Here is a 24,182-nt window from a genome sequence, read left to right on the forward strand (position 1 = left end):
ACCGTAAGTTACATTACATTAAATTATGTTACTTTAAAGGTGTATTTTGCAAGAAAACAATGTATAGACTCATACAAAAGTAATCCCTCTCAGTCATCACACCAGTGTGTGGCAATTATATATCTGCAGAGACTCCGCCCTTTGCCTGAATTTTCTTATTTTACTCTTATTTTGCTGTGTTCGGGACATTCCTGGGCACAGTATGCAGGTGAGGTCAGGACTTCATAAAAAAGTAACAATGAGGTGCCAGACTGGAAGCAGCACACATTCAAAAATCACAGACACAGTGCAGAAAAAAATGCAAATATAGGATGGAGAAACCTGCACACAAAATCAGAGTGAATCTGGAGTTGGCTTTCACTTTCACCAGCAATACTGTTTACATACAGTAAAATGACAATTCCTGCATAACATAAGTACCCATAAGTTACTTTAACTTATAGTGCATTAACTTACACTACATTCCTTTGTGCCCCCTTAAATGGTCAGCATTCACCTTCGATTGCCTTATACATTACCTTATGTTAGCTTATGTTGAGTTGTGTTTTACTTTAGTATTTGGTTATAGTTTAGACTATATTTCAACTTCTGAGAGCATCTCAAAACAATGAACAATATGTACTGTATAAGCGATTAGTCTTTAGAAGTCATCTTGCAGTGTGTTCTCAATCCTGCACCTATGTAGACATTGTAATGGTGATTATAAAGTGGGAAACCAGGCACAGAAATCTAATGTTAATTGGCATTAGTTCTTCTTGAACCAATATCAACAAAGATTCCTGCTATGACATAACCTTGTCATAGCAGTACCTTAGTCATACACTCTCCTGCATCTGAGATCAACATTGGTCTTTTAGGCCTCATAGGCTGCAACACCATGTGTTCGATAACGCTGGCCACAGAATGTGATGCAAGTCCCCCTTGAGAGCCCTGAATTTCATTACCAGGCCTGAGGGATGGGGGCTCAGGGGGGTTGCAGGGCTCTATCAGCCCAGAGCCACAGTCCTCTCTGCTGGCTGCATCTGCTGGGTGGGAGATCTCTCATTAAGGAGGGCAGATGCTCATTTCTTGATGTGACACATCAGTGATGCCAGTGACAGAGATCATGAGGAGGGGGAACAGCTCTGCTCTATGTTCAGGCTTTGGATAAGCTTTGCTGATTTGTTTTATAAGTGGCAGTCTGAAATCTGATGAGTTCTTGTAAAACCTCAAACCCATTCCATCAACTACCTTGTCGATAAGGAGTGAGCAACCTTCTTGTATTAAGAGAGATTGCAGCTTGTTAAAATAGCCAACTTTGTGGTAATTGTATTTACAATGCCATGATACCTAAGTCCAACCATTTACAGGATGCTTTTTTTGGGGAGTAGTGAGGGTGTTAAAGGGTCAATTGATCCAAATCTCAAAAAGTGATATTATTTCACTTTGGTCTATATCCATGCAGATGTTTTTGGTTTTATGCCTCCAACCCAGTACAACAGAGATGATTAAAGTCTTATCTGCTCACAGGATTAAAAATTGAAAAAAAAAAAAAAAAAAAAAATTGAAATCAGAATTAACATCTGTTTCCAAGACTCTCGAAAGGCATGTTCCAGTAAAAATGTTGTTTTTTAATGCTGTGAGCACCACAAACCAGTTTCCAATATAGTGAGGCAGAGGCAGAAATCACAGAGATATATACTGGTGGTATCTAAACAGCTAGCAACACATTAGTACAGAGCATCAGCTGCCCTTCAGAGTAAAAATGAACTTCACTGAGAACAGAAATAAACAAAACAACTGAAGTCAATCCAAAGTCAAGTTCAGCTGCAGGCTGCTGTGTGTAGGATGTGATGCTTGATGGTGGCTGGACAACAATACATTTTGTTGTCCAGCTCACAGCTCAGTTAAAGAAAAGGGTGTGTTTGGCTGGACAGATGCAAGACTTCGTAATGACATTGATAAGGCATTATGCAGGTTCAAGTGCAACCATGATTGTTACCGCTTTACAGCTGGGAAGGAAAGCGGCTAGCCTAGGGTTCAAGGTTCTTTGCATTTGTGGACATTAACACCAAAAAAGGCTAAAGAAAATAGGGAAGACTGAGAGTGTCACCAAGGTCATGGAGGGGAGGGGACAAGGGTGAGATAGAGAGCTCTGGTGGCATGGGAAAGTCACCTCAGAGATGGATCTGAAAGGACGCAACAAGGCAGGAGGGGTGGAGGGGATGCATAAGAAGGGGCAGATGGTGCCCTTGGGTGCATGGTGGCGGACGGGAGTTTTTACAGAGGTTACTGTGGGTGAGGTGCAAATAAGCATAGTCACAACACTATTGTCACAATTGGCCCCGACTTCAATAGAGGGTCTCCTAACTTGACCCCAGCAACCCTCGCCAGTGTTCTCCTCCCAAACTCGGGTATTGTTGTTGCCCTCTCTGGCTGGATAGCTCACTGGCATCCAGCTTCCATTGTGGCTTGACTTCAGTAAAAGCGTTATAGGCCGCAAAACCAAATGCACCATCAATCAAATGAGGTGGTTTTGGGTGTTGAGGGAGGTTTTTCAGATAATTTGGTTAGGGTAATCTGAGGCTTGGTGTCCAACAGAGAAGCCTCCCCTTGTGCTATTGTATCTTGAACCATGGTGTGTTTGTGGGTTTTAGTTGAAAAATAGATGGAGTTTCCTATGCTCAACCAAAATCCTCCCATGTCTTAGTAGAAAACCCTCCAAGTGCAGTTCAAGGTTACTCTTTCATGTAAAACTGATTCCAAAAACTTATTATGACTCTAAATGACGGTTTCATTGGATTTTTTGTTTGGTTTCTTATGGTGTGTTTGGACTGAATGAGTAGGACTGCTGGACTGGACTGTGCCATTCAGATGTATTTGCAACAAACAGCCAATGTTCTACATGTAGACCCCAACATGGTGTTGCCACAAAGCTTGGGTCTGTGCATATCAGTATTTCTAATACCAGACTCATCCTGTTTTTTAGTGACCATAGCTGTTTATCCAGATTTTTAAGCCCAAACATGATCTTTTCCTAATCATAACCAAATGGTTTGTGTGCCTAAACCTAACCACACATTAACCACAGCATTGTTGAAACTTAAAGTAATGTAATGTTTCAACGTATCCACTACAAAACAACGTACAAAAGTAATGCATCGATTTCAGTTTGCAGAAAAGTACAATGCCAACAGTTTTCTGGCATCATTTTTTATATGAAGCTAGCTAGCCACATACATACTGACCCTAAATGTATGTGTGTATGTGTGTGTGAGTTGTATGCCTATGTGTGTTTTTGTAAAAGGTAGTTCACACTCAGAGTGATTGATCTCAGAATATACCCAGTACTCTAGTTTTTTTCTATTATTTTCCATCACTGGAATGTATTTCAGTTTGTAGAGATATTGACAGTATGACTTGACCTTTATTGAGCCTCCCATCACTTCCTACATGGACCTCATTACATTTCTGAGTTTGAATATTTCTCAACAAATTATCATTTCAAGTAATCAGATTTGTAGCATTTCTCTCTCTGATAATCTGTCTTTCTCCTCCTCCTGTGTGCAGGTGGCTGTCTGTCCTCAGAGCTGTCCTTCCTGCTAGAGCCAAGTGATGTGATCGCGGTGAGGGACCGTCCACTCATGCTGGACTGTCGGGTACAGGGCGAGGAACCGATCATGGTCACTTGGCGTAAAAATGGGGTACCTTTACCTATCAGTCCGCGGGTCCGGGTGCTGGCGAATGGCACGCTGTTCATCCAGAGTTTCCAGAAACGCAGAGAGGGGAGTGACGCAGATATGGGGGAGTACGACTGCGCCGCCCAAAATCGCTATGGCTTGCTGGTCAGCCGCAAGGCCAAAGTCCATTTGGCATGTAAGTGTTTGACAGTGACTGCACATGACTTTCACAATATGTATGCATACAAGTACATATGCTTTGGAAGGGTACAGACTGGAGGAAATAATCTAATTGGTTATCTTATTCCCTGATGAGCAGAACAAATTCCTCACAGTGCAAATGAGTTGAGTAGGAAATTGGAGAGGCAAAGAGGAAGTGCATTATCCAACATCTGCACATCATCAATTCCTACAGCTACATTGTAAAGATATGGAAAAACTGAGATCATAATTATGAGAGCCTTATCTCATACTTTCGGAAACTATCTCATAATTTAGATACTGATATCGTCATTATGAGATCCCTTTGTGTAATTAGGAGATGCTACATTTTCTTTCTCTGGTTAATGTAGTTTTCTCCTTAGAGGTCTTATTAGAAATTTACTTTAAAGTTCAAAGTAACTTGTTTTTCATTACTTAATGCACATTGTAATAAAGGACTGGTGTCAGGATTTTAGAAGTACTGAGTTCCCCAACACACTCCCTGCTAGACACCAAAAATGATACAAATATTTGTTTGGTTTCTCTATATTTCATTATTCAGTAAACTATCAAATAATATTTTCTGTGTGTCTTAATTCCTTATATATGAGGACCTGCAGCCTTCTCCACAGTTGTAGTCAGGTTCTGGTGAAGAAATTCTTGATTAATTAGGGCCCATAAATAGTCAAGTTGAATATGCTAAGCTTAAAATAAGCTTAAAAAAAGCTTAAAACCTCCAATAAAATATCCATCATGAGTTAGTTTTTCCCTGATTTGAATGATCTTAGAAAGCCAGAAGCCTTGGTACAGTAAGTTACTCACTTAATAACACAAGCTGCTGTGGCTGGTAAGATAAGTGTAGCAGGTAATCTTGGTTAAACCATCAATTTTAAAGAGCACTAAGCTTCACGGTGCTCTTTCATTTTACATTACCTGATTTTGGCTCCAGCCAGTGATGATTACTGCAATGTTTTGATAAAGAATATTTCTGTGAAATCATACTGGACTCTCATATCACATTTCACAGCTAAATGACCATTTGTATATAAATTACTCTTCATGTGTTACATTGAATTTGTGAAGAAAACTTGATCTTGCTTGCCTCAATTGAACAAAGAATCCAAAAAAGTGAATATTCATGAATTGTAACTGTAAGTAAAAGTATTGGGAGCCAAGTGGAAAAACAGCCAAGCTATCAAAACATTCTTTAACAAATTCTCACACAGCTTGTGCAGTTGTATGTGCAGTACTTCCCAATACATGCATTTTTGAATTAAAAACACTTCAGCCAATGAGTAGCATGCCTGAGCATGCATCTGCGAATTAGGTCACTTGAGCAGACTTCAAACGCACGTGTACCCAGACAGGCTTAAAACAGTTTGTGCTAACATGTTGTAAATCAAAATGTTTTAGAAAAAATGCACGTGTTTATGAAGTATTGAGCATATGACTGGATAAATAGGAGCTGGATTATACTGCACAAGTTGTATGGGAGCGTGAGAACACATGTTTTGATTTAGTTTTGTTGTTGTATGTCTTGCTGTCTTTGGATTCTCCTTCACTGTGGAGGCCTATGATAAAAAACAGTTTTCTTCATTATTGAAGGTAACACATGGTGAGCAATTCACATACAAATGGTTGTTTTGCAGGTGAATTATTCTTTTAAGAGAAGAAGTAGCTGTTTTGAACATGCTTCTCTGTTCAACGTGCATGCACACAGTGCTTATGTGAGCATTTCTTCATCTGGTTATCAGGGGCTGAGATAGCATACGATAACTGTTCTAGAGGTTTAGTGTCTCATTCTGTGGGACTTTTTTCATAGTTGTTAAACCAGTCACTCTGCAGGTTATCACAGCAAAGAAACTGGTGAATAAGATATTATCATATACAATAGGAATGCTGGATAAAACTATAAGTTCGAACTTCCAAGTTGTAATAAACATGATTTACCTTCACACTTTTAGAGTTTATGAAGGCCATTTGGTTAAAAAAAAAATGTAACACAGTAATGACCTTCATTACAGTGATTTTTATGTGAGGACTACAAACTCTTAACTTGAAGATAAATGATCCTGGTGTTTCATTACAATTGTGGGGTTTTGTTTTGTTGATGTGTATGTGAAGTGCATGTGATGTAGATTGTATATATTAAGAAATCTAAATTAAATCTTATCAAAACACAGATGACAAACGGTCACTTCCTCAGGCGTTTTAATATCCACATCCCAGCATTATCCACAGGCCGTAAACCTGCACAGTGAGCTAGAGGATGTCCCACAGATAGTCACCACATGTTGCCTTTTCTCTGTCAAAACATCCCATAGTCTTTGTTATAAATGATGCTTCAAACGGTGAACACCTCTGCATCATACTCGGCAACCCACACCCCCCTCGGACTCTTTGATCCTTTGTTGCCAGAGGGAACAAGTGCCCAGATACAAACCTACCACCAAAACATGCCAGATTCATTATGGAAAACCTATAAATTACACTGCTCAGCACATATAGGCGTGTACAGTAATGTACACGCCTACATGTGCTGAACACACACATGTACCTGCACTACTTGTACAACGTTCTCCCCACCCCCACCCCTTCAATCAGTCCAATAAAACCAGGGGTTTATGGTTAATCCAGGAGAATTACGGCTATCCCGAGGTGGTTTTACCTCAATGCAATGAGTTGCCATGGTGATGCTCTCTCATTTGCAGACCCCTCCTCTATGGTATACACCCTTATTGATTATGGCAACCAGGTCATTAGGAATCTGTGTGTGTGTGTGTGTGTGTGTGTGTGTAGTAGGTATTACAGCCTTTGTGAGCAAAAAAATATGTCATGATTTACAGTAACAAAGGCTACATATAATTTGGAAATGGATCATAAAATTGCTAAAATAATTCTAATTCAAACTGCAAGATTTTGCACTTTCACAACCACAGTTTAGAGTTCAACAGAAATCATTATGACCCTTAACTCATTCCAAAATGTCCTGAATTTACTCATTTAAGCGGATTTTTGTGTTGTTTGCTCCTCAGCTCTTCCGAAGTTCCACACCCACCCTCTGTCTATGTCGGTGGATGAGGGAAGCGTAGCCCGCTTCCAGTGTCAGATCAACGGAGTACCTGAAGCTAATATCACCTGGGAGAGAGACAGAGCACCGCTCAACACCACCGACAACAGGTAACATACACACATGCTCTACAGTGTATAAACCTTGCTGCTCCTTCAACTTTTACTGTACAAACTCAGCTGTCAACATGTACGATTCAAGGGTGAAGGGTACAAATAGGTATTTTCCTCTAAGTACTATAAAATTATTCCCTGCCTATTTTTTTTACACCTAAAACATCTACATTTTGTCATAATATGGCTGGACAGACTCAGGAAGCTATTTTTGTTGCTTACAAGTCATGCAATGTATAGATCTATATAGTAAAGATGAGGTTTTTATGACCCATCCACCACCCCCCCCAAAAAAACATGTGAAAAACATGTGGTACGGTCTCAGAAATTATAGAATTATTACAGTAAAAGTATATATATTTGCACTATGAAAAAAACTGCACTTATTAGTCACTCGACATTAAAGTGTATTTGTACATCACTGTGTACATTTGCTAATCAGCAACCCACAGTACTGTAACTTTTGCATTGCGTGCTGCCTAGGGGTGTTACTTTTCAGTTCACATTTTAACAGTTTCACTTATGGCTAAAACTGACAGGACATTTATCATTTTACCTCTCCTCCCTGTCCAGATACACTCTCCTGCCGATGGGTATTCTCCAGGTGACAGGCGTGAGGCAGGCAGATGCAGGAGTTTTCCGCTGTGTCGCCACCAACATCGCCAATACTCGCTACAGCCATGAGGCCATGCTCAACATCACTGGTTGGTGGACACACTTGTACACTGGTTATAGCTACATTATTCATTTCTTTATGTATTAAACTGTAAGGTATATGGGATGTGTCCATGTACGTATAGAGGTCATTGTCTTCACTGCACTATATCTCACAATTTTTTTACCATATTCCTTCATCCTACCAGGTGGGGCTCCCAGAACCTACAAGGAGCCAGTCATCCTGTCAGGGCCCCAGAATCTGACCATCACTGTCCATCAGACGGCCATCTTGGAGTGCATCGCCACAGGAAACCCGAGGCCAATTGTTTCCTGGAGCAGGCTAGGTACCACCAGATGATTGGAGGAGAAGTTAACAATACGCAGCACGTTTTAAGCTTGATCTCACAAACTATCTCTGTGTGTCCATCAGATGGACGCTCCATCGGGGTGGAGGGGATCCAGGTACTAGGAACAGGGAACCTGATGATCTCAGATGTTTCCCTGCAGCACTCTGGTGTGTATGTGTGTGCTGCAAATCGGCCCGGCACAAGAATGAGACGTACTGCACTCGGACGACTCGTAGTACAAGGTAAGGCTAAACAGAGTTACATACTGTTAAAGTGCTCTGGGTCAAAGCACTTATTGGCCCAGGAGAGCTCCTCACTTGCCATCAGTGCTCGCCATGGAGTTTGTATTGATTAAAACCTGGTTTACACCTGTGATGAATCTACGCCATAGCTTATGCCATAGCTTATGCCATACTGTACGTGATGTGCACCTCCCGAGAAAATATAATGACACGTTGCAGCAACACAGACCTCCTGGTCATTTCAAACTTCTTACTTGTTAAATATTATTGCTGCTAAGCCATGTTTTATGTTTTGGCTGAATCACTTCACAGAATCTCAACATGGTGGCATAGAAACCCCGCCACCAAGTAACGTTTTGGCGGTAGAATTGCAGAATGATAGACACACCAGCACACAAGCATAAGCGCTCACAATGATGTAAGCGACTTGCATAGACTTTGCCGTAGGCTCTGCATGAAGCTTATGTACAACTTGAAATCAGCCTTAATTCTGCAGACACAGCATTTTTGTTAACAAGGAACAGTTCAACAGTTTTAGGGACAATGTCTTTTTTGCTATTGTACCTACGCCAAGTGAGGTCCATTATAGGCAGGGACAAAACCATTTCAAAAATACTCAGTCTATGAGTCCAAATTTCCCCAGTGGACCCTCAGAAATGTTCAACAGGCAAAAAACATCTATAAAAGTTTATCAATATTATTATCCTATGTCTCACATATTATAGGCCTACATGTAGCTGTTGTATTACTGAATCACTGCCCAGAAGGAAGTGTGCATCTACTGCTAGCTCACCGAGCACCAACCAGCTAACTAACATTACAGCTAAGCCTAGGAGGACACCATTAATGTTTACATTTACCACTGTCATGCGCATTGAGCACGAGCCTCTCTTACATGAGTAGATGCACGCTTCCTTTTGCCTTGCAGATACAGTTGACAGGTGTAGTTTGCCAGAAGAAAAAGTAGTTCCTATGTAAAACTGCTCACATCAAGGTCTGTGGATCATCTTGAGAAACCAGGTCATGATTTCTGGAAAGAGACAATGCTGCTGATGTTTTTTTCTAGTGCCATCTCGTTCCATTATATTCAAGCGATGACAGACACCTCTACAACCAATATCTGCAACATTCGGCAACTCACATCCAAATAGTCTAGATTGTGAAATGGGACTACAGTCAAGAGGAAAAATATTTATTTGTGATTTTAGGGTGAACTGTTGCTTTAAGTGAATGTCAGATTTAGCCTTAAAAAAATCCATCATGTGATTCCTAAATGTTGGACTGTTCCTTTAATGTAAAAGCAAATCAGTGCAGGGCACGTAACAGTCAGGGAAGGAATGAAGATACATTTACGTAAGAAAATAAGTTTGAATCATATTTAAAAATATAAAAATTGTTATGCAATCATACTGCTCTGTAAATTGACCATCTGATATAGATACAACCTTTCCTGCAAACATGTAGCCTTTTAGCAGCCTTTGTTTAATAAGCAGACCTCTATGAACGATCCTTTGAGTGTGTGTGTGTGTGTGTGTGTGTGTGTTGAGTGTGCACTTGACCATATTAACTGGCGGTGGTGGCGGAGGGGAGAGGAAGGAAAGGGTCAATAGCAAAGCTCCACCCTTTCTTCTCACCTTTGCCCCTGGTTGTTCAGTGGGGGTGGAGGCTAGGAGCATGGGCCTGCTGTACGGTGACACTATTGGTGTGTGACCCCTCCCCATTTCAACCACACATATGCGCACCCTTTCCAGTCTCTTTGTAACAATTAAGCACTAACACCAGTGTTCAGTGGTGTGTCTGTGTGTGTGTGTATGAGGGGGGTGGAGGGCTCTCTATGACGTTGACTCATCCATCACCCTGCAGATGTCCATACACTCAGCCCACATATATTTCTCACTGTCATTAGCTTTGTTTTAATTAGCTGTCCTGAGGCGAGCTCAATTAGCAGCTCACCTCCCAAAGTGTTAGAGGGCGAACAGGGGGATGAGACAGAAACATGAAGAGCGTTAAAGTGTTCAGTTTCTAATTAGCAAGCTATATCTGGTTCCTCTGTATATGTACAGGGTGTTCCTGTAAGGAGTGAAATTTGATTTGTAGAAAGGCGAGTGACGTTGTGTATGAGCTGACTAAGTCATACAGAGAGGGAGAGGATGGTGGATGGCGTGATGTCAGTCAGGCTGCAAGCTACTGCAGACTGCTGTTCAAGATTAACAAACAAAGCCAGTTTTAACATCCCGTCACTTTGTTTCCAGCGGCTTTTTAGGCACTAGTCATGCGTGTTTTTTAGCCACCCATTACTGTGTGTTGTGTTTTTTCCAGCGGGGATAGTACCATGAAAAGCAGTTGTTTTTTTACAGAGACATTGCTGCCTTTCCAGTAAGGATTGGGCCCCCAAAACTGGTTATTTTAAGACAAAGCATGGTCTTTTCCTAACCATATCCAAGTGGTTTTTGTGTGTAAATCTAACCACACATTAGGCACAGCATTGTGATGTAAAGTTCCAATGTATCCAGTACATAATAATGCACAAATTTAACATATACTGTATGTTGTTTGCAGAAACGTACAATGCCAAAATATTGTCTGGTGACTGGGTTGTGCATGCAGGCAGAGATGTTATGAGACCAGTTGTAAGGGAGTGACTGCTTACAATCACTTGAGGACTTAATACGTCTGTTTCACTGCATTTTAGAAGAAAATGTGTTTTTTTATTCAGTTTATTCAATCTATTTGCAGTCACAAGAACATTAAGTAGTACTCCATCAATTTTGTATTGCACTTCCCTAAAGTTGGGTGACTTGTGAGAGACATATTAAAAATAGAATGGTCACAATGCAGCAAAATTTCCAGACTTTTAGTCTGTAGCAAAGGATCCTTCATCCACCATAATGCAACTAATGTCATCTTTTCTTTAGAGCCTCCCTGTTATGTAAATGTAATTTTTTGACTGCTGCTGCTGCTGTAGGGTATTATAATAAAACTAGGGAATGTATTTATTTTTTATGTAATTCTTAATGGGAACACACTGAAATTAAGAATTCCAATATGTTATTTTTATGGTCCAGGAAAGTTTAATAAATATTTGTGAACATGAGCTGCTCTCTCTCAAAGCCAGAAACCAGGGAAGTTAGTCTCAAACTTGTGACGTCATAGGGTATAAAATCTGGAGCTCCTTCATAGACAACCGATTGAGCTTTATCCTATTGTAGTGCTCTCAGTTTTGAAATAGAAAATGAACACGTATACTCAGAACAGTCCCCTGGTTGCTCTCAGTTACATCTACATCTTTCCCGATTCATTTTCTATAAAGCAGCTCCAGAGTTTATACCCTATGACAATACAAATTTGAGTTTAAGCACTCTAGTTTCTGGATCATGTTTACTGAAGTTTTTTGGACTATATTAGACCATAAAAATCATTTTGAAAATGAGTGTAGTTCCCTTGTATATTAGTGACTGAGAAAATGATACTCCACATGTATAACTTCAAACAATGCATCCCATTTGAAATATAAACCAACAGAAAGACCTGGAGCAGATTTCATTAGATTTCTTGTAATCTCAGTTACATCAATCTATATTCATATAATTTAGCTTCATCCATCCATCTCTCTGTTCCTTTTGTGTCCGATTCTTTGACAGGATCAATCAATACTTTCCCCTGTCACTCTCTCACAGTGATTGGCAGTGCCTCTGGTGTGGAGCAGGGGAACAGGGATCTGATCTCTAATATATTCATTAATTTATTGATCAATTTGCTCTTTTGGGGGGGTTGAGAGGGAATAACAGCTTTAGGCTTTGGCCACCTGGTAACATGACCACCCACCCACAGCTTCAGAAGTTGAAATGTTTTTATCATTCTGCAGTGCTGCATCAAAAAATAGATTATCACAACAAAGCTGTGTTAGAAGAAAGACCTGAGATTAGCTCCAGTCAAAATAACTAATTCCTTTATTGACACTGGGTCATTTTTATCTAAACTGATTTAATGTTATATCTTATATGATAGACTACATGGAATAAAGCATTACAATAATATGCCTTTTCTAACTATTTGATTATGCTGGGAAGGGTGTGGGATCAGATTAGTGTCAATATGATTTTGATCTTTTGAAACTATGCCTTTGAATGTGCAGAAAAATTGTAGATGTAGAAACAAAACTGCCTAAATGCCTGAGTAAAATTCCTGAAATGGTGAAGTTACATCAAGCCTGAGAAAAAGATAATTGCTTCTGTGATTGTCGGAGAACACATCCACAGCAAAAGGTTAAATTCAGCATTCAGAGGTCCTACACTACATTTGAAACTAAAATAAAAGACGCATTTTTCTATTTATAAAACGAAATATTCTTCTATTTCAAGCATATTAATATGTTTGAAGTATTTAAAAATATTTCTTAATTGTTTTTTTGTCCACAGAATGCCCAAATTTTACAATAACGGAATATTAGGTTGGAAAATGCTCTGCAAGAGTAGCAGTCAACTCATTCATTACAGCTGTAAAAGCATTAGAGCTTGAAAGTGCAGAGATGTTGTGATGACTCACAGTGAATGTTTTCATTATTCAGCTCAAGTCAAGTTCACTGAGAATCTGTGCGTCTGACTGCTGTTTGTGTTTAGAGTGTGAAGGTTATAGCAGAGGTCTGAACTTTCTCACAGTCTGTGTGCTAGCCCGTCTGCGTATGTGTGTGTCCACGGTCATGGTCAGGACGAAGGGACAAAGAAGACAAAGAAACAAAAAGTAGAGGACATCTAGACGGTCAATGTAGGGTGCAAGGTGCAGGAGGAGGGTCCAATGGGAAAGGAATGGTGGGGGGTGATTGATGACCTGCAACCCTTTGACCTCTGACTCTGACCCCAGACCTCGACATGAGGATTCAGGGTGCATGTCTGTGAAAACGGTTGAGGTTAGGGAGGAGGAGGTGGAGTCAGGATGGACAGATAGGGAGGTGGAAGGAGAAAGGAGGTGTGGTCTCACAGTTAATTAGGGAGAGCTGGAAGATGAATAGTGTCCCGGCAGAGGGGTGAGGGCAACCAGGGTGTCACCACGTAGAGGGAAACACAAAGGATGGCCAGCCATTATGGAGAATGGTGTGTTAAATACACCCGTCCCTCTCTACTCCCTTCCTCGCTCCTTCCTCTCCATTTTTTGTTGACCTGTTTTGTGAACGGGTTGAGCTGCTGATCTTTTATCATGCAGATCCCACTGACAGTCTCAGTATACTTCTTACATTTATCATCAACATCAGCATCATAATGTGTCAAAATCTTCAAATGTGTTTCCAAAATACAACAATTTAAGTATATGTCACCTCAAGGGGGAAAAAGGTTAGGCTAGGTTTATCTTGTAGTTCCAGGACTTACCTGAGTGTGGACTGAAATAAAGCAGGATGCTAACTGTCCTCAAAGTGTAATGTGTTTGGTGTAAAAAACAAGAGTACTACAGGTACTTTACACAATTATTTCAATTTTGGGTTCCTCTATACTTCGAGTTCAGTTATTTTTAAGAGAAAATAATATGTTGTTTTAATAGACAGCTGTACAGTTTTTGGTTTGGATTAAGAATTTACATACAAAACCTATGATCAGCCACCAAAATATGATGCAGTTTTCTAGATTGAAATAAGCAGCAGCAGAATAAAAATAATCTCTAACAATGCAGCGAGGATATTAATGAATCAGTGATAATAACCACCCAATCTCCAGATAAAAACTTGGCATTGTACATTTCTGCAAACCATTGATATGTTACAATTGCACATTATAATGAAGCGGGTACATTGAAACTTCACATTTCAACAACCTTGTGGTTAATGTGTGGTTGGTTACAGGCACAAAGACTACAAGGCGAGGAAAAGATCATGTCTTGGCTTAAAATACCCAGGTTTGGAAGGCATAATAGCAGCAGAAAGAGCCGCAATAAATAAAAAGCCACTGAAAACACAACAATAACTCGATAAATCACAACTGGTTTGGTTGTTTGTTGGTTTTGAATGATACAAATGAAACGCATAAATGTAACGTATTTGTGGTTTGAAGGAACGTACAATGCTAATATTTTCTTCTGGCAACTGGGCTGACTATAACACTCTGACAGCCCCCATGTGCATAGTGAAGCCTTTACTTGCGGTAGTACTTTTTGCTGATAATATATACTTTAAATGCAGGACCAGTACTTTTATTAGGGTATTTCTTGCTATGTTTGTCTGTGTAAATTATAAGCAAACATACAAATAAACAAATATTCAGTAAAGAATGAATATGTACTTGGGTCTAAATAGATCGCTGTCAGTTTTTACAGATTTCAGCTATTCTTTCAATTCCTTACTATACTCGTTATTACACTTTACAAATCAAGGAACTTTCTGAAAAACCTAAATACAGTTCGGTACATGCTGTGTGTACTGTCAAAGGACACTGTTTCTATTTCCCTAGAACTGGTTCCAGATCATAGTTGTTGCCATTTAACGTCCTAGAATTGTTAAGAAATTAGAGGACCTCTTTGCAGCTTATTACAGTAGAACCTCTGGAAAGTAACGCTCCCTAGAGTAGAGAACACATCTACTGCTCATATATATATCATATATATAGAAGCAAAACACAATATGGCTCACACACATATGTTAATCCGGTAATGCTCAGTGCCTGTCCGAGCAGTGCATCGATGAATGGAGCCCCCCCAAACAGGCTGCAAACAAAAGGGACTAAGAGTAATAAGAAGAGGGACGAGGTGTGGTGAAACTCAAGGTCAACAGAATCAGCGATCAATACAGACTATGGATCGACTGATGAACGGTCAGCTGAGGATGCATGACACTTTCTAACATGATGGCGGGGCGGCTGAACAGATGAAGGGGTGGACAGCTATCCTCCCTGAGAGATAATGACCATGCACACACACACACACACACACACACACAGAAAGAGAGGTAGAAAGAGACAATGAAGAAAACAGTACCTTGAACTTGATCTGTTATTTGGAATAGTAACTTAACATTGGCCACCAAAAATACTGTTGTGTTTATGTTTGATTGGCTGGCAGGTGTTAATCGAATCATACATGCCGATATTGATATTCAGGCAACCATAGCAACACTCTCTCTGCTTCGTGCTATGTTACCAGTTAGTTCTCATGGGTAAACTTAACAATGGCTTTAACTGGTAAAAGCAGACAAGGGGTTTATTCCAACAAGCGGGCCAGAGTCATCTTACCAGGGGATTCACTGATACTGAACACATAAGAAATTTACTAAATGAAAGCTGAGTAAAAGTAAAACCTAGAGCTTGGGAAAGGAACAGTGCCTCTGTCATTTGTGGAGTAACTTGACTGTTATGTCTTGGATAACTTTGCTAAGTAAAACCCAGGGCAGCTTTTTCTGAATGCCAGATCTAAAGAAGTCTGACTAACTCATCGCCAGATAGCTTCCTACATCCTGGACACATGATGTTACCTGTGAGAAATTAACTGGCACACAAGTAACGTTTTGTGAAATTAATGGAAAGGAATAGTGGTGATAAATGGGAGATAAACATGCAGAACACATCAAAAACACGACAGTACAGGTCTGCAACCTTTTCCATGATGAGTGTTAGTTTACAAAGATGAAGATGATCAGTGTGTCAGTGGTGTTTGTTAAGCTTACGCATTGACAGTTACACTATTATTGGACATTTGACCCTTTTCATAACAATATGAGAGTTGTATTTGTGCAGAGCCCCCTTTTGTAGGTGCTCAGTTGCCCTATTTCTGGTTTTCAGTCATTTCAATATTTCACTAATTCTCCTCTCAGCAGTTCTTGGGGACTAAATTAAGTCTTTAATCCTGGATATGATGGTATCTTTATTCAGCTGTCCACCAAACAAACTTTTGCACTGTTGTCCTTTATGTATTCTTTATCTGTGAGTGGTTTCCCACATTTAGCAACACACATTTCTATAGCCTTAATTTCAGAGGTATGCAGTGCTTTAAATGTGCTACTATACACTTGACCCTAACACATCACATCTTCACAACAACATGCACATATGGTTTGTTCGCCTGCTGCAACAAACTTGACCTCCATTGTCCAGCTGGGCTTAAAAGGTCTGTTAGATTTGTTCTCCATTCTGCATGCAGATTGGTGCGTTGTGGTCTCCTCTTTGTCAGGGGATTCGTGGTTAAAGCACCTGCGCTGTTGTATGGCAGCTCAAGCTCTCAGCGTGAAGTGTGTTCTGTTTTTGGTAAATGCAGATTTAGCATGTGTCAAAATTAATTCATCATGCTGGCTTAATCTGTTTAAATCAAGCAATTTGTAATTATGTGAACACACTGAAGAAATGTTTAAATCTAAAGATGTTTCTCAAAATCCACAAAGTCTTCTTTACTCCACCATGTCTACATTTGCTCACCACACACACACCTACAGACTGCAGTTATGACTTCCCTTAGTTACTTTCTTCATGGGTTAGTTTTGGTTCAGATGAACCGGTTCTAGCAAAAAGTGGTCTGACCATGAGAAGAAAGAGAAATCTCTGGCTGCAATGATGAATGCTTCCTTATTGAAATGGCCATCTTGTTGACACATCCCCCTCACAGGGGGTGCAGGGCCACAGAGGGTGCTGAGGTCAATAGATCAATGAGATGCTGAGCGTGGGCTGAAGTGCGTGTGTGACTGCTGCCTATATCCCAGCATATATATGCATGTCTATTGTGCCTATATTGAACTGGGTGTCAGGAGGAGCAGTCAACCCTGCATCTGGACAGCCGAGGACTGACTGGGGTCAGCAGGCTGCGTGTGCGTGCGTGTGTGTGTGTGTGCTGTAAAGGGACCTAACAATTGTTTGGGTTTTGGAGAGACACCCTTCACATATGAAGCCAAGACACAGACGCAGATTTATAATCTAATGAAACATGTATTTCTGAATGGTTTGAGGCAGTTTTCAAACTAATGTGTCAGTTTTACTATTTTACTTATATCTGAGTGTTTTTTGGGGCTATTTTCTCTATTCTGCTATGGACTACTCTACACTGTGTGTTTAAAAACCTTTTTATCCCCTTCATATGTACACTTGGATGCAGTGTTAGGGTAAAGAATACAGCACATTATGGGAAACATGAGTTTAAGTTTTTGTGATTGGATATTGTGATTGTTTTTGTTGTGTGCACCTTGTCTTATCTCCTTCCCTGTTTCTCCTCAGCTCCTCCTGAGTTCCTGCAGTGGCCCCAGTCTGTGTCCAAACCAGCAGGGGGCAGTGCTGTTTTCACCTGTGTGGCCCAGGGCGTCCCTGAGCCTCATCTCATCTGGCTGAAGAATGGCAAGGTCCTGATGCCCGGACACAACGTCAAGCTGACCAATAACAACAGGTAGGTGGCAGCAGGGATGTACTGTAATATGAAGTCTATCACTTTTTCTATTTCACCTATTATAAACTGAGGATAAAAAATACTTTTTTCTCAAATGCTGTTCAAAGAAACCAAGTAAAGCTTGAATCAACATGATTAGTTCAGTGTGATCCTGATGGGACAGTTACTGATAAGTTGTTTATCTAGCCTAAAAAATATATGCTAATAATTTCCCCTACCTACGAATCAATGAAACATGAAAAGCTGCTCAATTATAGTAACTGCAGGAGGTTTAACATGTTATACAGAGTGTGCAGATAACTGGACTGTCACAGAATACAGTCCTAGGGATATTTTAAGAAGAAGAACATTACAAACATCTCAGGAATGCATTTGACCATAAAGTTAAGTTTAATGGCAACACAAAATCAGAGCAGTGGCACGTATAAATACAGTGTTGGTGTTGCACTGAATTATGTCATGACAGTGTTACTGAAAGCAGGCAAAACGTAGATGTCAGTTATGCCTCATTTCCACTGCATGGTTCGGCACAACTCAACTCATCTCACTCTTGGTACCAGGTGCTTTTCTCTACATTATTTTCCACTGTTGGTAGTACCTGGAGCGTTCGGTTTGATGAAAATGAGAAGTTGGTCTGAATGGCAAAATCCCAATCTGTGCAGGCCACCACTAATATACAGCAGAGCCTTTTTTCAGTCCTGCATTTATCAGTTGTACCACATGGTGGCAGCGATGCACAGAGAGTGTGGGGCTACTGAGCCCTGATTGTCCTCTGATGTTCAGTGTGTGGTCTACGACAAAAGAATTACAAAGAAATTCAGTCCATCCATTACAATATTCAGTCTGTGCAGTATGTTTATGAATGGTGGCACAACCATATATTTAGGTGTTGATGCTGAGTGCTTTGATATTGTATGCAATTTATTAAAGAAAATGACCCTTATAATGTGGGTGGAAGGTCCTTAGATTCTCGATAACTATCTAATCTCAAGATGAAACTGTCCTCTTAAGATGCATCATTACATAATTATTTCATCATGTGTGCATCTTGTATGTGTTTACCCAGAGTGCATGCAGCAGATCACACAAGGAAATTTAATTGTATTTTACCTACTAACCAACCAATGCTAGAATACAACCTTTACCCAAGTTTGTTGACTGATTAAATGCCTTGTAATTTGGAAAATATGCAAGCACATTATGCACTAAAGAGATATAGGTATTAAAACTAGATTTGGACACGGGGTCTCTCATAAGATACCACTTCAAAATAAATTAAAAATGCTTTATTGCTTTAATTTATAGTGTGTTTTGGAGCATAATCCCAAACAAATTTGCACTTTTTAAATTTCCCTGTTGGGATGGGATGAAGTTATTGAGGTGAATTAAAGTTAATTAAATTCTTCACAAAGCAGACCTTTGGGCCACTTGCCCAATTTGCCCAGCTTTGAGCAGCGGCAGTAGTAGAAGGAACCATATGGGTAAAAGTTGGGAGGGTGAACAGCAGTAACAATAGCAGGAATGGAGGGAGTAACACAAGTATTGGAAGTATTGATACTGTATTTCTAATATGGTATGAGTGTTATTATTAGTATGTAGTCATCATAATAGTGATGGGCCTACTATAGCTGTAGCTGGAGTACAGGTATTACTAGTGCAATGTTTAGTTGTACTCACAGTATTGCCTTCCCAGTAAATTGATACAGCTATGTGTTATCTTCACAGCACTCTGGCTCTGACCCGTATCAGCTCAGATGATGAGGCCATCTACCAGTGCATTGCAGAGAACAGTGCTGGTACCAATCAAGCCAGTGCCCGCCTCGCCGTGGCCCAGGTGAAAGACCTGCCCGCCGCTCCCCAGGGCCTCAAAGCCAGCGTGCTGTCAACCAACGCCCTGCAGATCACATGGAGCCAGCCACCCGCCAATGTCACTGAAAGCATCATCGGCTACGTCCTGCACATACGCAAGATAGGAGGTGAGTGTCAGCGCACATTCACAAGAGCAAGAGTGTACTTTAGAAAGATGCCATCTTAACTTCAAAATGTGTAGTCACAATAATAACTTAATTCTAATTCTGTGTGTGTGTGTGTGTGTGTGTGTGTGTGTGTGTGTGTGTGTGATTCAGAGCCTGACAGTCTGGAGCTGCAGGAAGCCATCAGTAAAGGTACCTTCCAGCATGATGTGACCAACCTGGAGCCAGCCACCACCTACTCCCTCTTCTTGAAGGCCTACTCCCCTCTGGGGGCCAGCCAGCAGTCCCACACTGTGGTGACTACAACACTAGGGGGCGGTAAGAACATGAAGCACTGATGAAACCATGAGGAGTTCATTTCTGCTCCTTCTTCTGAATCATGTTTGTCATTATTATTTTACATCACTGTGAATGATACTGGTCATCGATCAAAAAATGATGAAAAGAGAGAAGATCAGTGAGAATTATCTTTCAAAACAGTAAAGACAATATTTTGAAAAGTCAGGTATTAGAAATAAGACAAGTCATGTTGAAAGAAATAAGACTTAAATATCCTGAGATGGAATAAAATTCTCATCACTCTCTGTGTTCTGTCTCTGCTCTCTGTCCAGTGCCAACCGCTCCGACCTTCTTCACCAAGGTGGTGAACTCCAGTGCCGTGCAAGTCCTGTGGGAGCTCCCCAGTAAGGCTGGTAAGGCTGAGGGCTTTAGGCTGTCCTATCGCAGGGTCCCCCACGCTGACTATCAGACGCCAATCCAGCTGCCCTGTCACGTCAATGCTCACACCATTGCTAATCTGGGTGAGTATAGGAATACAGAGCTTGCTTTGTCCTTGGACCACTTAATAAACAAATATTAATCATATTTATCTGTATATGTAATAAATAATTTGAAAGGTTTTCAGCCCAGCACAGGTCAGGTGTAGGCTGGGGTGTTTCTAAGATTTTAGGGCATTCAGGCATCAGCCTAAATCTCTGTCAGTCCTACCCTGGCACATTTTTGATAAACCACTCCAATCCAATCCAACTTTATTTGTAAAGCACTTTAACCACAGAGTACCAAAGTGCTGTACAGAAGAATAAATAAAAGACAATAAATAAAAGACAAAACAGCTCGCACAAGGCATAAAATACAAGTAAAATAAATTAAGAGACATAAAACATTTGTAAAAAATAACAGCTATACAACAAAAACACACAATAAAATAAAATAAAACAAGCAATAAAACAAAAAAAAAAGTCAGCATCTTACAGGGTGTCAAAGGCCAGGGAGAAGAGATGGGTTTTAAGAAGAGATTTAAAAAGAGACAGAGAAGACGCCTGTCTAATGTGCAGAGGCAGATCGTTCCACATTTTAGGAGCTGCCACAGCTCTATTTTGTTGCTTTTCTACTTCAAGTACAAAGAAATTCCCAGTGTTAATCTTACCGTAAATTAGTAAATGGTTGGCGGGCCACTGGGCACCTTATTGCAGGCCAATTCTGCAGTAATCTGAGAACCACTGGTGTAAGATCTTGCCCTCAGTCATGTTTTTCAGACAGAGTTTTCTCTCAGGTTGGGCACAACCTGTAGCTGACACATTCTAACTCCAACCATCAACCTAACACTGAGCCTAATGATGTATAAAAATGAAATCTTGCCAGGTCAATACACTGAAAAACTGCTCCCTCCCACATTTTAATCAGCATGTACTATACAACAGGTCAGCACTGACAATAAGAGCTGCAGGTGCAATGAAAAAGAAATGAATAGAAAAAAACATAAACATTTCCACATTATACTAACAGGATGTTGTTCACTCCTTGTTGTCTGAATAACAGCATCCACCTCTCCCTTCACATTTGTTTACACAGTGACTCCTCCGGGCTCAATGCCTGTAACCATAACAACACACACGTCTTGGTTACTTACAAAACAATATGATTGAATTGGAATACAAGACATCAGCTTCACAGTGCCGTCTCCCATTACTTGATTCTATTTCAGAGGCAAAATGTAACACCTCTCTGAAACACAAAATGCACAATTTGGACAAAATCTGGCACCACTGACTGTCAAATGTGTCGCATTGTTGATTATGCTGTGGGCAGTAACTTGTCCCCCTTGTCTTTTTGAGCTTTTTACAGTTTTATTTAATAGGTCTCTTTATGGTCAGATATAGACTATATGTGATTATCTAAAGGTCTGCCTCTATTTGCCAGTCTGTCCATCAGTATGTCCTTTGCACACTTATGGGTAGGTGCGTATAGTAATAGTGTCAAAGGTGAACGTAACAAGCGGACAAATCAACTGCAGCTTATCTTGGCAGTGCCAGAGGTTTATGTTATTCCATAGAAAGCTGTAAGGAAGGACAGCACGTCAGCCAAGCATGCAATAATGTGTAATTACTTTAAAGGCAAACATACAATTCAACAAGAATTGAGTATCATAAGTGAATAGTAAAATGTTTTGGTTTAGGTGAAAGCAACTTACAGCACCCACTGTCTTAAAATGTTGCTTGTAATTAGTACCAAATTACATAGATCTTTTCAAGAGTTCTTTCAAACGTCCCAGAACATTATAAGGAAACTACAGACCTGGAAAGTATTACCACTTTTATTTATGGCATGTCAGCATGTTTATTTATTCTCTCTACTTAGAGAAAACACTATAAAATTAAGATGATTAAAAATGAAATAGTCATAGCTGACCATGAGAAAATATTTCCTGTCAAGCGGCAGCTTAAATAAAGGCTGAATACTAAAGGGTTATCGACAGAATAATGAGCCTACAGATATGCCTGAATAACTCTGTCTGTCTATTATCAGTCAACCTCTGCTCCTTTACTCATCTCTAACAACTGTTGTCAACGCTCTCCCTAATTCACTGAACACGCATTGATCCTCACAGCATAAGTGCAGTCAATGACAATCATATTTCATGTGCCGCATGACAATCGCCTCATCGGTTCATCATTTAGTAGCACTGGATGTAATTGAAAGTGTGGCGTAGTGGTTCAACATACACATCATGTCTTGGTCACAACAGGCAGCATGCAGCAGGTGTTTTAAGGAATGGATGCTCAATACCATTTCTGTAAAAAGGATAGTGCCACTTACTGATTGAGTCAGTTAAATTCACAGCATGAAATACAATCACCAGTAGAAAGGAGATTGTTAAATGGGATATCAGTGATCCAGAAAGCCATGTAATGTGAGAACAAGACGATGTGATGTGGTTTAACACAAAGACACAGTTGGGTTTTGTCACATAAAGTGTGAGATTATAATGAATAACCTGGAGATAATTAGCGTGTGCACTTGCAATCCCTGCACCACCAATCCAATAGCCAGTGTGTGGGTTTTGTAGTAACAGGTAACTTGAGTATGATTGTGCTTAAAAATGACACACATCCTCAGCGGAGACAGTCACTTAAATGAAGACACAAATCTTTTCCCCTTTAAAAACATTGTTTCCAACTGACTGATTCTGTGTGGGGGCCTTCTGTTTCAGATCCAGGCGCAGTGTATGAAGTCAAACTGGTGGCCTACAATGGAAACGGGGAGAGTGACTGCGCCAAGAGGCTGGTGTCGCTGGCAGAGGAAGGCTCAAGTGACAAAACCACTGGTGAGTGTGATCACAAACTGTGTCCTGGAACAGCTTTCAGCAGTACTGAGAAGGAAAAGAAATTGTATCATTAATTCCATATCACCCTTTTTTTTTTTTTTTTAATTCACGCTCGACTGAAAATTAGAAAAGACCAGCATTTCTTTGAAATATATATAACCTTAAAAAGAGATTTCATATGACATCTACAAGTCAGAAACTGTTAAAATATATTATACATGTGAAATATAATGAATTTAACCTAGTTAATATATTATTAAATAGATACAACAAACACCTAATATCCCAGTTATGTAACAAAGTAGAAAACTCAGAAAATGATTTGGCAGTCTATGTCAGAGGTCAACATTTACTATTAAAGGCATCTGTCTGAAGCACAAAACATATACATCACATTATAGATAAATCAAAAATGAATTAATATCACAGGATAAATACTTCTTAAAAGTTCTTTTAGCTGCTAGAAGAAGCTCTAAAACTGAAATGGCTGCCAGACAGAGACCACCAGACTGCAACTGTCAATTAAGTTATTGTATGAAGTGCCTGAACTTGGCCTTTAAACCATAATATCAGCAATGTGTAAAACACTGGAAAAAGCTGACTGTTTATGTGCCAAATGTTAGTTTGGCTGCAGCTCAGATTTTTTTTTTTCATTTTGAGGATATATTTCATTAGTGCCGTGTTTGCTTCCAGGAGAGAACAGTCTGTGTCAGTGCAGGGAAGGAGAGGCCTCTCTTGGCAGCATCGTCATTGGCATCCATATCGGCACTGCCTGTATCATCTTCTGTGTTCTTTTCCTCATGTTTGGATACCGCCGCAGGTAAGTACCAATACACTGTACATCCTTTTTACTATGTATTTATACACTATCATGAGGTATTGTTAAATTATAACCCACTTGATTATATATCATGTTTACTGTGATATAGAAACCTGAACCGGACTACATCATTGATCAATAGGATGGGCTTTTT

At 40.1% G+C, this 24,182-nt stretch overlaps 1 protein-coding gene across 2 annotated transcripts in view; it reads left to right on the forward strand.

Moving 5' to 3' along the window:
• LOC117263226 (immunoglobulin superfamily DCC subclass member 3) overlaps positions 1-24,182 on the forward strand; it is a 34,161-nt gene that overhangs the window by 4,914 nt on the left and 5,065 nt on the right. For both annotated transcript variants that reach the window (XM_033636434.2, XM_033636435.2), the window contains exons 2-12: positions 3,550-3,855; positions 6,896-7,040; positions 7,617-7,747; positions 7,907-8,044; positions 8,131-8,289; positions 17,466-17,631; positions 19,357-19,607; positions 19,758-19,922; positions 20,216-20,404; positions 23,095-23,208; positions 23,902-24,028. In XM_033636434.2, the coding sequence (XP_033492325.1) occupies positions 3,550-3,855; positions 6,896-7,040; positions 7,617-7,747; positions 7,907-8,044; positions 8,131-8,289; positions 17,466-17,631; positions 19,357-19,607; positions 19,758-19,922; positions 20,216-20,404; positions 23,095-23,208; positions 23,902-24,028 (1,891 nt within the window). The remainder of the gene's footprint in view (positions 1-3,549; positions 3,856-6,895; positions 7,041-7,616; positions 7,748-7,906; positions 8,045-8,130; positions 8,290-17,465; positions 17,632-19,356; positions 19,608-19,757; positions 19,923-20,215; positions 20,405-23,094; positions 23,209-23,901; positions 24,029-24,182) is intronic.

The sequence above is a fragment of the Epinephelus lanceolatus genome, chromosome 16 (genome assembly GCF_041903045.1).
Source record: "Epinephelus lanceolatus isolate andai-2023 chromosome 16, ASM4190304v1, whole genome shotgun sequence".
NCBI lineage: Eukaryota > Metazoa > Chordata > Actinopteri > Perciformes > Serranidae > Epinephelus > Epinephelus lanceolatus.